This window comes from Emydura macquarii, unplaced genomic scaffold (genome assembly GCF_026122565.2).
Source record: "Emydura macquarii macquarii isolate MOO-44397 ecotype Brisbane River unplaced genomic scaffold, CSIRO-AGI_Emac_v2 contig_2636, whole genome shotgun sequence".
Classification (NCBI taxonomy): Eukaryota; Metazoa; Chordata; order Testudines; family Chelidae; genus Emydura; species Emydura macquarii.
In genome coordinates, this window is record NW_027132773.1 from 6,961,971 (window position 1) to 6,978,199 (window position 16,229).

The 16,229-nt window shown below is 39.1% G+C and overlaps 1 protein-coding gene across 3 annotated transcripts in view; it reads right to left on the reverse strand.

The window, feature by feature from the left end:
• The window catches only part of MON2 (MON2 homolog, regulator of endosome-to-Golgi trafficking), a 155,248-nt gene that overhangs the window by 21,100 nt on the left and 117,919 nt on the right, over positions 1–16,229 (reverse strand). For all 3 annotated transcript variants that reach the window (XM_067564122.1, XM_067564121.1, XM_067564123.1), the window contains 3 exons: positions 4,835–4,895; positions 2,381–2,504; positions 1,428–1,635 (listed from right to left, as the gene is read on the reverse strand). In XM_067564122.1, coding sequence (XP_067420223.1) covers positions 1,428–1,635; positions 2,381–2,504; positions 4,835–4,895 — 393 coding nt within the window. The remainder of the gene's footprint in view (positions 1–1,427; positions 1,636–2,380; positions 2,505–4,834; positions 4,896–16,229) is intronic.

Sequence of the window (16,229 nt, forward strand, 5' to 3'; positions counted from 1 at the left end):
GACCTTCTTACCACTGCTGCCTCCTGTCAGTACCGATGGCCTCTCAGAGCCCAATACTTTCAAGTCTCTATGCTTGGCGGTGCTCTGGGTACCTGAGGAACCAGCATCTGGGTACCATGTCAGAGACCGATGGGATCCAGGGGAGCTGACCACTTTGAGTTCTTTGTGGTTGATTCTCTATCTGGAGAACTTGGGGCATAGTCTTTGGAAGACTTATGAGAGGAATCTTGGATATTCCTCTTAGATGCCCTCAAGTAATGCAGCTCAGAGATAGAAGACACAGCCAAATTATTCAGAGACCGTCATGCCAAAGGCGGGGGAGGAGGGAAGGGGCTCTTGGCCTGGGTCAGAAGCCAGACACAATGAGATCTCCATCATAAGGAGTCAAAGTTTTATCTCCCTGTTCTTTCTAGCATTAAAATCTGGAGCCAGAAAGAATTTGCACTTTTGGGAAATATGAGATTCCCAAGGCAACAGATGCAGCAGGAGTGTCCGTCACTCACTGGAAATGCCTCCTGGCATGACATGCAACACTTGAATCTGGCATACCCTCAGAAAAGGGGGGAGGGGGAACTATCTAAAAGTTAGGGGTTTTTAATATACATAAGATTCCTTTTAAAATATATTTTTGTAAAAAAAAAAGTGTTAATTATTATAATACACTATTATAATACACTGATTTATGAGGAGAGGCTGAGGGAACTAGGTTTCTTTAGTCTGCAGAAGAGAAGAATGTGGGGGGGATTTGATAGCAGCCTTTAACTACCTGAAAGGGGTTTCCAGGGAGGATGGAGTAGACTGCTTTCAGTAGATGACAGAACCAGGAGCAATGGTCTCAAGTTGTATTGGGGGAGATCTAGGTTGATTATTAGGAAAAAGTTTTCCAGTGGTGAAGCACTGGAATGGGTTACCTAGGGAGGAGGTGGAATCTCCATCCTTAGAGGTTTTTAAGCTGTGGCTTGACAAAGCCCTGGCTGGGATGATTTAGTTGGGGTTGGTCCTGCTTTGAGCAGGGGGATGGACTACATGATCTCCTGAGGTCCCTTCCAACCCCAATCTTCTGTGATTCTATGACTAACTACAAAAGTTGAGGCAAAAAACTCAACTTGAACAAATAACTAAGGCTCCATCTCAACCTTGGGTGGTTGAGAAGGAACTAAGGATGGTTGATCCACGCAGTGCTAAATAGCAAAGGCACAAAGCATAAGGTGGAGTAACCTGCATGTGCTGGCCGAACTGAGACTGCTGTGAAAAATCTCCAATCAGACATGCAGGAGGCGCAAGCACACCTAGAGTGGAGCACTTATAGGGACACTACTTGAAGAAGAACACAGATTTTTTGGGGGTCAAATTATATTCTTAATTATAAATACATCTTTTCCTATCACATTGGCAAGTTTGTGATTTTTTTAAAATACAGTACATACCGTGGAAGAGGACATTTGCCACTAAGTCTTTCATCTTCTATGTAGCGATGCAGTACATCCTGTGATCTTTTCAAGAGTACAGAGAGTGCCATTCTAGAGATGTATCCTTCCTGAGGAGTTGTGACTTTATTACTGAATGAAAACTGGAGCAGTGTTTCAAAGCACATCTTAGAAAATTCTTCTCTCATTCGAATATCTATTTCTGCTTCTGTCAAAGTAAAATCGTCTTTAATAGTGCAACAAGCATGGTAAACATACTATATATTTTGTATTTCAATAGCTGCCTTGATCACATTTATAGTATTTAAAATGATAATATTTACAAATACTGTAAAGCACACAGTCTGAAAAGAGATAGCTGAACAGCCGTTTTTTAGATAGTACATAAAATTCAGAAAGTTAACTGCATATTTTCAATTAGTGTTTTAACATAGCTATATAGCTTTAATCTAAAAGCAATGTCTAGTTAGTTACACTACTTAGTTTTATCAAGTTCACTTAATTTCAAAGAACCGGATTTTCTTTATGCATTGCAATTGCCTGAAATTACCACCAGTACTATTTTAACTGGCATGCTGGAGACCAAAGTGAGTGGGAAGTGGAGGACGAAAGTACAAAAAAAAAAAAGACTCACAAGCTAGGTAAGTACAAAGAGACAAGAGTGCATCCTCAAAAAAAAATATTTATCCCAAAGTGCAGAAATATTACCAGAAAGTTGCAAAGCGTATACGATGTATAGTTCATAGGATGAAAGTTATTCCATAGTTTCAGAAATTACAGTATATGAGATCACCTCTGTGGGCTAGGAACTTATTCATGATATTGGTGAATAAGTAATACATACAGTTTAAAATCTTTGATAAAATGGGTATTGTAATATGCACTTTTTAATTTGCCTTCCACAGAATTTTTACACTGTTTTATATATTTTGTTTATCATTCAGGTAACATACCCGTAAATGAGGATGACTGAGAATGTATTGAGCCTTTATTAAGCATAGTCATTATCTGACCAACAAATTCCTTGGGAATAAAATTAGCATATGGCAGTATCTCTGTGCTGATGAGCTGCACCACCTAAAACAAATGAAATATATTTAAATTTGTTTTCTGGGAAAAATTCAGTGATTAAAATTATAACTAACACTTAGAACAGTGGTTCTCAACCTTTCCAGGCTACCGTACCCGTTTCAGGAGTCTGATTTGTCTTGCGTACCCTAAGTTTCACCTCATTTAAAAACTTGGGCTTTGGCTTCAGTACAACACAGCAGGGCTTGGGCTTTCTGCTCTCAGCCCCAGTGAGTCTAATGTTGGCCCTTGCAACCCCATTAAAATGAACTCGCCTACAGTTTGTGAACTATTGATTCAGTACATAGAACAGTATAAACAAGTCATTGTCTGTATGAAATTTTAGTTTGTACTGACTTCGCTAGTGCTTTTGAGGTAACCTGTTGTAAAACTAGGCAAATATCTAGATAAGTTGATGCACCCCCTGGAAGATCTCTGTGTATCCCCAGGGCTACATGAACCCCAGGTTGAGAACCACTGATTTAGAAGGCTTATATACACTTAAAGAAATTGAACAAGATACAGAAACTTATAAGCAGGATGCACTCATTAAATGTAACAAAACAATGTTCAAATAAAATATGAATGTTCATGCTCAATGAAACTTTAGAAGCAACATCTTTTATATTTACTATGATTATTATTGTAAAATTGCTAATGCAGGATGGCCAAAATTTTCAAAAATAGGAGCTTAAATTCCTAGGCTGCTAAATTCATATTTTAGGCATCTACCTGATCTTTTGAATTGCAGATCACTCAAAATATTTCATTGATTTTTGAAAATCTTCGCTGAAAGGTTTACTTCAAACTGAATTTAGACAGTTTTGGAAAGGGACAATCTGATCTTCAGGACCAATCCTTTCCCCCCTGCTCTCCCAATCTTAACTAGAAGATTAAGACAGTGTATTAACAAGAACGAGTAGAAGGACGTGTGTTTATAAGAGAAGGTTCTCTTTTTTGGCCTGATCTTGAGGGGAGCTCACATGGCTACAGCCGTGCAAATCTCCAGCTATCCGTTTTATATCCACGGAATATATTTGCAGATCACAGATGGATGCAGATCCAAATTTTATATCTAGAGCCCTGAAAATCTGCGGCTATCCACTTTATGTCTGTGGACCATGTTTGCAGATTGTGGATCGGACGCAGATACAAATTTTGTATCTGCGCAGTGGTCTAAACAGGGGAAAGTTTTAGGTCTCATGCCCATCAATAGATCTGTATTAACTGCACACTAGATCTAGGCCACTATAGGGGACCCTGCTTCCATTTTTTTTTATCCTGAGCTCTGTATATCCTGGCTGTAGTTCTAAAGATAAAGGACTTAATTACCATTGCCCTTCAACCTAGAACGCCTGTTCAAGCTCTGGTGTGAAAGGTGACCAGTCTCTCTTCATTCAAATGTCTCTTCCTTCTCCAAGGCTTTTCCAGTGTTAATTCTACGAAGTACTGTAACATACCCATTAAAACTGAAGTGCTGTCTGATAACCCGCCTGAGGTCATCAAGGGCAGTATGTGTCTGAATTGCTTCATCTGTCCATTCAGATTTAAGGTTCCTGGAGCAGAGACTGTATCTTCCTGTTTGTTTGTTTTGTATACAGGTGAACACAATCCCTGCTTAAATAATCATGTCTACTCAATGTGTATCATCTCTTGGTTAATAAAGAGTGTTGCTTCACTCTTAAGAAAGTGCAACATGAGGCATTCACTTTAGCCTAAGTTGTGAACCCGTTACTCTCAAATGGTAAGCTGTTACATGTGTGGGTAACAGTTCACAAATGGGAGTAAGGGATTCACAATGTGATCCTTCATAAACATTTGATAAGGACTATTTATGAATACAGAAATAATTCTATTTAACAATTATGGGACAGAATGTGCCATTAAAGTATGACTCTGAGTATGGGGCTGGATGGAGCTGTACCTTCTCAGAGAAAACTCTAGGAGGCTTCCTTGAATTCTGGAGGAGTGCAGCGATTATGCTACCCCTTAAGAGGATGCCACATGCATTCCCCTCTATGCAGAGCCAGATAATGTGTGGGAGGCAGAGACATGTCCCACTTCCTCCCCACTCCTTGTAGTTGTCTTGCACCCCAGCTGATACCAACGAAGAACTCCATGTGCATGACTTCCCACCCCAAAAGCCAGCCACAATCTAGACTCAAGGTTTTGTGACCTTTTTTACTGATGAAAAAAGAAGTTGCAGCCAAGTCAATAAGATTCAATATCAACCACAGTTTTCTCCATTTGTTAATTTATAACAGTTACTTATGAGTTTGAACATTCCTAGTTGATTCATATATATATGGTAATACAAAAACATTCTATAGTCTCCTCACCTCAACATCAATACTCTCATTTCTCTGAAACTCTTGAATAGAAAGATTATCTGGAGGTATACTAAAAAGAAACATGAAAATTTAAGTTATACTTTTAAAGGGCATATAATCTTCTGGAAATTGTAAGGATAAAAAAAGACAGAAGCACGCATGGCATTCCAAAAAAAAAAAAAGGGATTTATATACATAAAGCTAGTATTGTATATAGTAGAGACTAATTAATATTTTAGAATACAAATCTTACAGTGTATGAATAAAACAAACAAGCTAAAAAGGACTGAGGGGGAAAACGTTGTATTAAAAATGTAAGAAACCGTAATAAAGCGTTACAAAAAGCAGCTGAGTTTTTACTTTAAATAGCAATCATTTATGTCACTGACAGTATTATTTTGATATGTACTTTGTTTCATTAGCTATTGTATGTGTTTATAATTATCTGTATTAGTGTTTTTAGAACAGCATTTCAATTAAAAAAAATCAGAAATTTGCAAAGATAAAGACTGTCGTACAGAAGTAGTTTATCAATGTATTGACAGATTCCTCTTTGTTCATGTCATAATAGCAGCTTTGAAATTGTCACTGTAAACCCTTCAAAAAGATTCCACAGAGACAACATAATGGATCAAACATTTTATCATTGTTGCTTATCCTCTCTGGATACAAGGTTATAGGATTTTTGTTATTTTTATTTTTAAGCTTATCTTAAAAAGCACTTCATTGGAATTTTACACCATTTCCTCCATGTCTACCAGATTTTGCTCCTTGTTATTGGTACAATACCCTCCCCACTTTAAAAACAAAAACAAAAACCATACAACTTGAACTACCAAATGTTCATTTTCTCTCATTCCTCTTTACAAGGGTACATCCATCAATGAACTCCATTCCATAAAAATATCTGTGCTTGTCCCATATTTAAATATTTTAAATCATAATGCTGACATGAAACTGAAGTATTGGGGGTGTTTCACAAACAATTAATTCTGAATAATTTCATGTTTTCTCTTCTACGATGTCATGTCACTTTTGTAGTGCATGTGCCCTTCTTTTACGAGGGCAAGAGCTTCAGCAAGTTTCAAAATAGTTGGCACAATCTCTTAGTAGCCAGAACCCAATCCCCATATTTGAGTTTACATTTTATATATAATTTATTGTCTAGGGACTCCAAAAGTTAAGTTTGCCTAATACATTATAAGACACTGGTTTTAGTTGCTTATAACTTTACCAAGGTTTAACCATTCTGTAAAAATGATTCAGCAATTTCTGAGGACAAAGTTTGGGAAAAATGTATTTTTTGCCAGTGTTAAAAAAATTCTTGCCACCATTTGAGTGAGAAATTCTACCACCTCCATGCTTTAGAGACTTAAAGGTGTGCACAGAGTCATGCATTTTGCTTCTCCTATGAAAATTGACCCAAATACGGCCTTATTTATCATCTTTCAAAAATGGATATTTGTACATGCTCAGTGGAGGCCTCTTAGAATTTGACAGCTAGATATTCCAAACATTCTTGGTGCACTGAGCATGTTCCACTCTCACATACCTCCTTCATGCCAACTACATTGTTCATATTCCATCCCAAGGCTTCAGGACTTTCCCTGCAACTGCTCTTCCTATCTGCTGGGGGCCACCAGCACTAGAATTGAAAGGAAGGAGACTCTCTCTCCTTTGCTTTCAGTGCTTCTCATGCTAGCAGTCAAACAGCATGGAGGAGGAGAAGAAGAAAGTCATCTTACTAGAATGCAGAAGGATGAGTAACAGAATGGAAACAGGTGTAGGCTGACAGTGGATAAAAAGTAGAGAAAAGGGGGCCAGAGCCAAAAGGAGATCTGTTGCTTTTCTCCCTTAAGCCTAAGGGTCTGTAACCACTATATTCCACTCCAGAACCTAGAATGCTCAAGTCCTAACATTCATTTGCTATTTAGCAATACCTGTAAAATCCACTGCAAACTCTGTACCCTATCTCTGGCTAATGACTGGTCTAAATGGAGGATAACAGCCTACTACTGCTATCAGTTATTCCATTAGCTCAGGACTGGGCTACAGATTTAAAAGTTCACAATGACTCAAATATAAATTCTCTTTTTCTGGCTTGTTTTTAAAAAAATCTGGACATTACAATCAATAACTCTCTGCCTCGCAGGAATATTGTGAAGATAAATTCAATAATCTTTTTGAAAACCTCATGGTAATTGGTGCCATAAAAAAAGGATTACGAAAATTTAAAATTTGTATTTGGTGCAAGTGTTGGATGTGTGCAGTAAGCCAGACCATGACTCACACACTGAATTCTTAGGATATAAAGATACTGAATAGCCACCCATTCAGTGAGCACCATCCTTCCTGTGTACTGAATGGGGAAGGTGTCTGTGCAAGAACTGTAGTAATGATGTAATTAAAGATTAAATCACAATGCATACATATAGGGGAGGCTGAATTAAAGAATGCATAGGCAACCTTAATTCTGGCATTTCCCCATTTTTGAGTGCTTGACTTTTCAACCTTAGTGTTCTTTTGATGTAGTTTTTTGTATGTTATTATAGTCTATGGTTTTGAATATTACTTTGTATAAATTGTTTGAGTTGCTTCCAAGAAAGCCTCTACAAATTATTGTTATGAAGTAATACACCACCATGCTACACAAAGCTCAGTTGGTGCAAATTAAAATTTAAGCTAAAGGAAAAATCTATTGACTCTTAAAAGTTCAGATTGATTATGGCTTATTAAAAAAACCAATGTGGTTGTCTCTCTTTAAATTTCCATTGTAGCAAGTAAAGAAAGCAACACTTATTTCTTGGAGGATGTTATGTTCTATGACAGGGAGAAATTAATGTTTATTTTTTCATTTGCCTGGGCTCTTCTGGCAACACCAATGACTTCATAGCATACAACCTTGCATATATTTTAGTTTATCCTCTCCTACCTAGGTTTCAGCCAAACATCAGTAAAAATCTACCCACATCCAGCCCCACAGACCGCTTGCGAACTTACTCCAACCCAAAAGACAAAGGGCTATTCAGGTAGAGTCACAGATCCCAAAGCCACAAGGGACTATTGTGATCATTCTAGCTCAGTGGTCCCCAACATTTTAACGGGTGCCCCCATTTACCCTCTCCACTCTCCCCCTGTAGCCGGGGCCATTGTGGGGGTTGAGGCTGGGTCAGGGACTGCAGCCGGACTGGGAGCCAGGGGCCGAGACCAGGGCCAGAAGCAGAACTGCGGCTGGGGCTGGGTGTGGAGCTTGAGGCTGGCTGTGGCCAGGTGCAGAACCAGGGCCCAAGGCTGGGCGGAATCATGACTGGGGTGAGTCTGGGAGCACAACTGGGGCTGAGACTGGGGCACGAGGCTGGAGCTGTGGCCAGGAGTGGAGTCAGGGGCCAAGGCTGGGCCTGCGAGTGGAGCTGCAGCTGTGAGTGGGCCGGGAGCCAAAGCAGAGCGGGGCTGGATGGCACTCCTCCACCCGCCCCACTGGGGCTGGCCCCAGCCCAACACGCCCAGCATTCCTCAATATGCTCCTGGGGGGGCATCCCCAGAGTTTGGGGACCTTTGATCTAGCTTGATTTTCTGAATGACACAAGCCCCCACAGGACTTCCCTGAATTAATTCCTGCTTTAAGTCCAATGGTTGTGGTTGAACTAGAGTATATCTTTTAGAAAAACATTCAGTCTTGACTTAGTTTCCAATGATGGAAAATCCACTACAATTTTTTGTTAAATTGTTCCAATGATTATAAAATTCTACCTTTTTTCTAGTAGGACTTTTTCTAGCTTCAACTTCCAGCCATTGGATCTTGTTACACCTTTGTCATCAAATTTATGTTTTCCTTGTAGGAACTTACAGCCTGTGATCAAGTCACTCCTTCACATTCTTTTTGGTTAGCTAAATAGACTGAGCTCCTTGAGTCTCTCATGGAAAGGTACATTGTCCAATCCTTTGATCATTCTTGTGGCTCTTTTCTTCTTTCATACATGTCACAAGTCAATATCTAGATTGTCCAGCCATCTAACAGCTCCATCACTCAAGGCTGCAAAAGAGTTGCAGTCCAAATCTAGTCCTTCCCAGATTGAGTCCCTCATCCTGTAAGTATAGCCTACATTCTTTGTTCTTAGACGAATGACCCTATATTTGGCCATACTGAACACATATGGTTTGCTTGAGCCCAGCTTCCTAAGGGATCCAGGTCACTTAGTATCAGTGACTTATCCTCTTCCTTATGTGCCACTCCCCAAATCTTTGGCTCATCTACAAACTATCAGTAAAATTTTTGTTTTTCCTTCCAGGTCAGTGATAAAATTATTAAAAATAGTGCAGGGCCAAGAACCTATCCCTACAGGACTCTATAGAAACATACCAGCTCAGTGATGACACCTCCGCTCTCATTTTCAATTACTATTGAGATCTGTTAGATAGCTAGTTTTTAATCCATTTAATATGTGCCATATTGACTTTGTATCGTTCTGGTTTCTTAATCAAAACCTTTTGCACGACCAAGTCAAATGCCTTACAGAAATCTAAATATATTACATGAACACAATTATCTTTATCAATTAAACTTGTAATTTCATCAAAAATATTAATATAGTTTGAAAAGATCTATTTTCCATATTCCCATGTTGATTGGCTTTAACTACCCTCCTTTAATCTTTAGTAGTTGAGTCCCATATCAGCCATTCCATTATTTTCTCCTGAATTGATGTCAAACTGATAGGCCTATTATTATTATTTGGTGAGTCCATTTACCCTTTTTAAAAAATGGTACAACATGAATTTCTTCCCCGTCCTCCAGAACCTTCCCAGTGTTCCAAGACTTACTAAAAATCATCATTAATGGTTCAGAAAGTTCCTCAGCCCTCTCTTTGTAAACTCCTGGATGCAAGCTATCCAGTCCTGCTGATTTAAAAAAATGTCTAACTTTAGTAGCTACTGTTGGAGTTAGAAGTATTTCATCATCATCTGATATGAATATATCATCTGACTTTTTCCCAAATACAGAACAGAAATATTTACTGAATACTTATGCCTATTCTGCATTATTGACAGTTGTACCATTTCTAGTAAGTAATGGATCAATATCATTGTTGGGGTTCCTTTTATTCCTGTTAAACTTATAGTCTTTAACTTTGCTGGCCAGCGATTTCTTCTGTTTGTGTTTTTGCTTCTAGTTTATAGAAAGGGTGAAGACAAACAGTGGCAGACAATCCAGCTGTTTGCCAAGACGACCAAGAGCAAATGAAGGAGCAAACAAAGAAATCCTGGATGCTTGATTCAAGTCTGAGAAAGAAGGTAATGAACCAGTGAGCAGACGTGAGCTATGTCTACACTAAAACTTTGATTACAAAATCATGATTAAGGTGCAGGATCACCTTAACTGGTTAAAAGAAAACAGTTCCATTTGCATCCACACAGCAACTTTTCTATCATCACAACTGTGTTTTACATGGCAACACTTACCACACTTAGATATGCTAATATCAGTGGACACAGGGAAAATCTGGGCAAGTATTCCTTCAGCACTGTTTATGCTGTTGCACTTTGCGAAGAAAGAAAAAAGCCTCCCACCATTGCTAGTTTCAGTTCAGTTTTACTGGTATTAGCAACATTATAAACTCTAAGTGTTTATAAACCAGCATTTTAAGTACTATGTTGATCAGAAGTACTATAAACAGGCTTAGAAGAAACAGTGTTTAAAAAGTTGGCTCTCACTATTACTAACACTAGTGAAGCACAGACAGTGTTAACTACACCTGGAACTTTTCATTAAAAATTGTCTCAATGTAGACAAGGTTATAACACCTCAGTAAGACATAGAGGCCAGGCACACAACACCATGGGGGACAATGTACACTGGGATATTTTACTAATTCTACTCTACACTCCCACAAGGTATAGCAAATTTGTAAGCACATGGATTTTGGAATACTTAGGCTATGTCTACACTATCACTTTTGTTGGTAAAACTTATGTTGCTCATGGGGTATGAAAAAACACACCCCTAGTGACAAAAGTTCCACTCCCAGAAGTGTGGATGTGGACATAGCTACCCCTGCTTGTTGGGGGTGGTTTAATTATGCTGATGGGAGAGGTCTCTCCCATCAGCATAGAGCGGCTACTCAGGAGACCTTACAGTGGTGAAGCTGCAGCAGTACAGCTGTGCTGCTGTAAGATCTCTAGTACAGACATAGCCATAGCCTAAGAAGAGTCACCCTTTAAGCACGAATAGCTTCCCAACCTTAGCTAGAGCAGAGCTGGCAGCCCATTATAATATTATATGAAATTAGAAGGGGAATGGGGAGGAGGGGCTCTACACATCCATCAGCAGCATAGCAGGGTCAGAATGGTGTGAAGTGGCTCATTCATCTCAATGAGATGTTTGCAGCTGAAAGAAAATACCCAGTGGAAATTAATGCATCCTGAAATAATAGCTCTGAGATGCATAAACTATTCCATTCATGACAATGAAACCCTTCTCTCCAGTGTTAGGGAGTTTCTGATGTGAATCAAGCATGCCCATTCTTAACTCCTCACCCCAGTCATCTCACAGCAGTTTGTTCTTGGTGCATGCTCTGAGGATGCCTGTTGTAAACTCTCCACCCAGTGGGGTAGAGCTTCCCCAGATCTTGGCTCACATGGGGAGCAGTAGGGAGAAGGGCTCAAATTCCTTTTGAGGGACAAGGCACTCCAGATCCCATCTCATGTGAGGAGAGAAGTAGGGAGAGGGGCTCAGACCCACCCAGAAAGGCAAATCTCCAGAACCTGGCTACCATGGGATAAGGGGGTTAACCTCCATAGATTAGCATGAGCCCCCGCCAGATCATAGGACACACACAGGGGGATTGGAAGCAGAGGCTCAGACACCTGGGTGGAGAGGGACAGGGACCACCCGAGAACCTGGCTCACATGAGGGGATAGACACCTATAAACATGCAAGTGCCCCCCAATATCCCAGCTCTCATGGGGGTGCGGGGGAAGGAAGAGGGGCTCTGATGCCTCTAGCAGGGCAGAGGGGCTCCAGATCTCAGCATATACACAGAAAGAGAGAATGTGGGGCTTACACATGCCCCTGTTCCTATTCTTTCTCAGACCAGTCACTCAGCCCCATGTCCCTTCCTCAGTGTCCCTCCTCCAATCCCTCTGACCTCCCCACCACTCATCCTCATTTATCTCCCATCCCATTACCTCCCCTTGATGCAGCGCCAAACCCCTCTGACCTATATTACCTCCACCTCCTAAAATGCCCCTCCCCTGCCAGCAAACATTCACATCTTTATTTTTTTTATTACATCCCCGCAAAAAAACAAAAACAAAAACACCTCACAGAGACAGATTTTAGCAATATGTCTTCCAGCCTTTCCCAGATTTCAATGTGAAGTAGGACTTGAACTGTCACTGACTTGGTGTGTTCAGGAGCCAAGTCTTACTGCTTATCTAGCTGCTGTGATAGCTTTCCATCTATAAATCCTCTCCACCTTGCTATCTGCACATGCTCAGCGTGCTCTGTTTCATGCTAAATCCTTACTCAAGACCCTAACTGGAGAGCCAAACTCTTTTGCTAGTAATGTTCTGAATTTTGTTACCCCAAAGAGCTAGATGGTCATCATGTACTCTCTTGGAGTAACCGTCAAGTGAGATCACTGTGCCAGGATCAGAGTCATGATTTGATCTCTAGGTAAGTACATACACAAAAGAAGAACCAAAAAGAGGATAGATATTTAGATATTTGGTCACCATTTTGAACATACTCAGAAAAGGACTTCCCAGCTGACACGCCAGAATCTTTAAACATTGACCTGATCCTCAATAAGCAATGGATGATGTAATATAATATTTTGTTGTAACTTTGCTTTAATAAAAAGTTTTTAAAAAGCTGTTTATTTCAGTGGGCTGTATCTCTGGAACCCATTGGTCAAATGACCTCAAATTTGGCTCACTACCCACATCCCATGCCCCCAAAAGGCAAACCAAATTTCTAGACAACCTAAGTAACTGGGTAGATTTTAGAGCAGTGAGAAGAATTGTCCTTTAAACTGAAAGGGCTTCTCAACTATTGGCACTGGTGCTCCACTATAATAAATAATAGAATCTTTACTATACAAAGATATGAACTTTAAACAAAGTAACAACATTTTAAAAGTTTTAAATGGGAGCTATTATAGGATAGATTCAAATAAACTTCTTCCTGCTTGAACTGGGCCAAAAGCATCACTGTTTTAAAATGGCATTGTGTGTCTCCTCCTCCTCCATGATATATAATGTTATTTTTCTTTTAAACGTCTTAACTGGGAGTTTATAAATCTGCTACAGCAAGAACTGCATGATGAATACTTTTTAATGGAATGGATAAGACAACTTTTTAAACCCCCAAACTCTTCAGAGAAGATCACATCTTTCAGAACATACTGACTTGTTGCAGCTATCAATTCAAATCTTAAATAAGTAAAACTTTTCCTACTCTTTGCAATAATAATGTTCTACAACTGCACAGGTGTATTTGTAACCAACTTCATAAGAACGGCCATACTGAGTCAGACCAAATGGAAAAACTAAAACTAAATCACAAAATGCATTCAAACCTGCTACTTGGACTTTTTTGAAATATTCCCACCTAGCAAGCCCTATTTCTAAAGGACACAAAAATCACTATTAGCTCTTCACACAACACATACCAATGTAAGCAAAATACGATTCAACCAACTGTGGTGTGGTTTTCTTTTAATTTTTTTTAAAAACCAGTGTTCCCAATTGACACTCATCATTGAGGAAAACTAGTGCTATATTAGATTATATGGACAGTCGAAGAAGAAAGATTATTTAGGCAAACAAGCACAAAGCAGTGTAGGGAGAAGGGAATTAAGATTTACACTACACTGGCCCTCTGAGTATACTAAAAGGAGTATATGAATTAGAAAACCTTCTCTTGAACAATAAATGAATACATCTCTTGAGTTTTAGGTTAATAAAATTGCTTGTGAGAACCATAAATGAAGCAGTTGGGGGAGTAAAGGAGAATCTAATACTCCAAATTGGATTTCTAAGGGTTTATTTGAGAATGTGAAAAAGAAAACTGTGACTAATAAAAGATATGCTGACAAAAGTATTAAGGAGGAAAGTAAGTATAAAAAACCACTTCACTGTGTCTATACTCTAACGCTAGAAGAATAATTAGTGAGCAGGTTGAGCTAGAGATTTTCATTATTGAACAAAATTATGATTTAGCTGGCTTTACAAAGATATGGGATATGACAGGCCTTGCATTTCAATATAGAAGAATACAATTTCTATTGCAAATACTGAGAAGGAACAAAAAAGAAGGTAGAGTAGTTTGGTGTACCAAAAATAGATAGACAAACTCAGAAATATGGTGGAAAAAGCAGCAAAAAACTATGCAAAATGAAGGAGAGATATGTATCACCATCTAAATCAGTGAGTAAGCAGAAGAGGTATTCATGGAGCATATACATTATAACTTTGCTGTCACTCTACTGAAGTTAGAAAGCTAGCGTGTGCCCGTGGGGCTTAGAAGCATCCCAAAAGATCATCTTTTGGCTACTGCAGCACACCAAAAGCAGGTGTTAAGACCTACCAGAGTCAGCAGAAGAGTATCTTTTCTGATTTCCAAAGGCATCTGCGCTGTCATGGCTCAGAAAACTAAATTAAAACTTGTTTCCAAATACACACCTACTTAACTCTCATTGTATCAAATATATATTAAAGGCCATGATAGGAACCCACTGTCAAATATAAGTAACATAACAGACATTTCAGTAACAGTCACTGAGCTAACTAGCTGGCCCAAAAATGATAAGGTCTAAACATTAATTATATCTAAAGATCGTCTTTTTGCTACTTCTCCCTGAAGTTTAAAGATTCACATATGTCTTAAGAGTCAAAAAATAATTGATAGTAGCCAACTACTGCAACACTGAACTGATTATTTTCCCAAAATACTTTTGTTCCAGACATCAGAGTGTTTGACATGTACATTTACTACTAAGGTATCATTTTTTTGTTGAAAGAATGACAAAATTAAGAAAAAACTGGCAAGACCATGAAATAAAATGTTCAGAGAACTGTACACTATCATTAACCATTATTTTAAATAGGACAAAATTTAATATAATGCAATTAGAATCTACACAGTTACAACATTTTTAAAAATGCATAGTACTACAGGGGCCAAATTCGCTGATCTGTCAAGTCTACTTTTGCGCCTCTCACACAGTAATGCAAAGAAGACTTAAAGTGGCCAAAGATAATCACTGGAGAATCTCTTTTATGTATGGGAACTCTCCACCAGTGAAGGCAGTCTACCTTCCTTGCCAGTCATCTCCCTCACTTGGTACAGGAGGAGAGGTAGAGGTCAGTAGGGAGAGGAGAGAGAGAGAGGAGGGATCTCTGCAATGCTTGATTCTTTGATGGCTAATGGCACAAGTTAGACATGTTCCCGTGTAGTTCTAACTTGTGCTAAGGGTCTGAATCGGGGAGCTGAATCCAGCTCCCTTGTGGCACCCCACACCACTGCTTCATAGCAGAGTTTGGAGAGGATGGAGAACTTGCCCTTACAGAATACAGATATGTAGCTTAAGCTCCTGTACCAGGATTTTGGAAAATATTTAGGGGGCTGAGAAGAGACTTAACTGTCAAGTCTTCTACTGGTAGTGGTATATTCCAAGAACAAACCTGAGAAGACAATAGTAAGAGGCAACTATGGGGATGTACACACACAGTATACTCAGGTCCTGATCACCAGGTCATATATATCCTATTGGAGAATAGTTTCTATCTGGAACTTTATCATCTTCATTGATCTGATTAACTTCTTGAGGTCTAACATAGCTAGGCCTTCATACTCTACTTTACACAGTAAATAATATGAACTAAGAATATTTCTGCTTCTGGAACTAGTTTTAACAGAAATTTCTTCCACTATGACCTATTTAGTTAAGTCTCTGGATGTCAGAGGATAAAGAGAAGATGAAGTGGAGAATATAATATCAGCTGTCCAAAAATTATGTGTTCTTGTGTCCCAGAGGATTGCTGGTTGGACACAATTCCTTATGAAGTTATGCTGTATATTTTGATTTCCAGGAGGATGCCTTGTTGCTGCTGCCTCTTGCTTCAGTGATTAGAGTTTCAAGATTAATCTCTAGAAATGGACCCTAGGAAGAATCTATTTTCTGATAACATGGCAAGGAAGGATGAAATGAATATTTATTTCAGTAACATTTAAATTCCCTCTGTCTTGATGATTGTGAGCAAGGAACACCTGTTTGTTTGGTTTTTTTTTTTTAAGCAGCGTTTTCTGTCCGTCTCTGAAGAATAAATCTCCTGTGAACTGTGGGGTTGCAAGAATAAATGATGTTGAGGTAAATTAAGCACAATATGGATGCTCTAACAA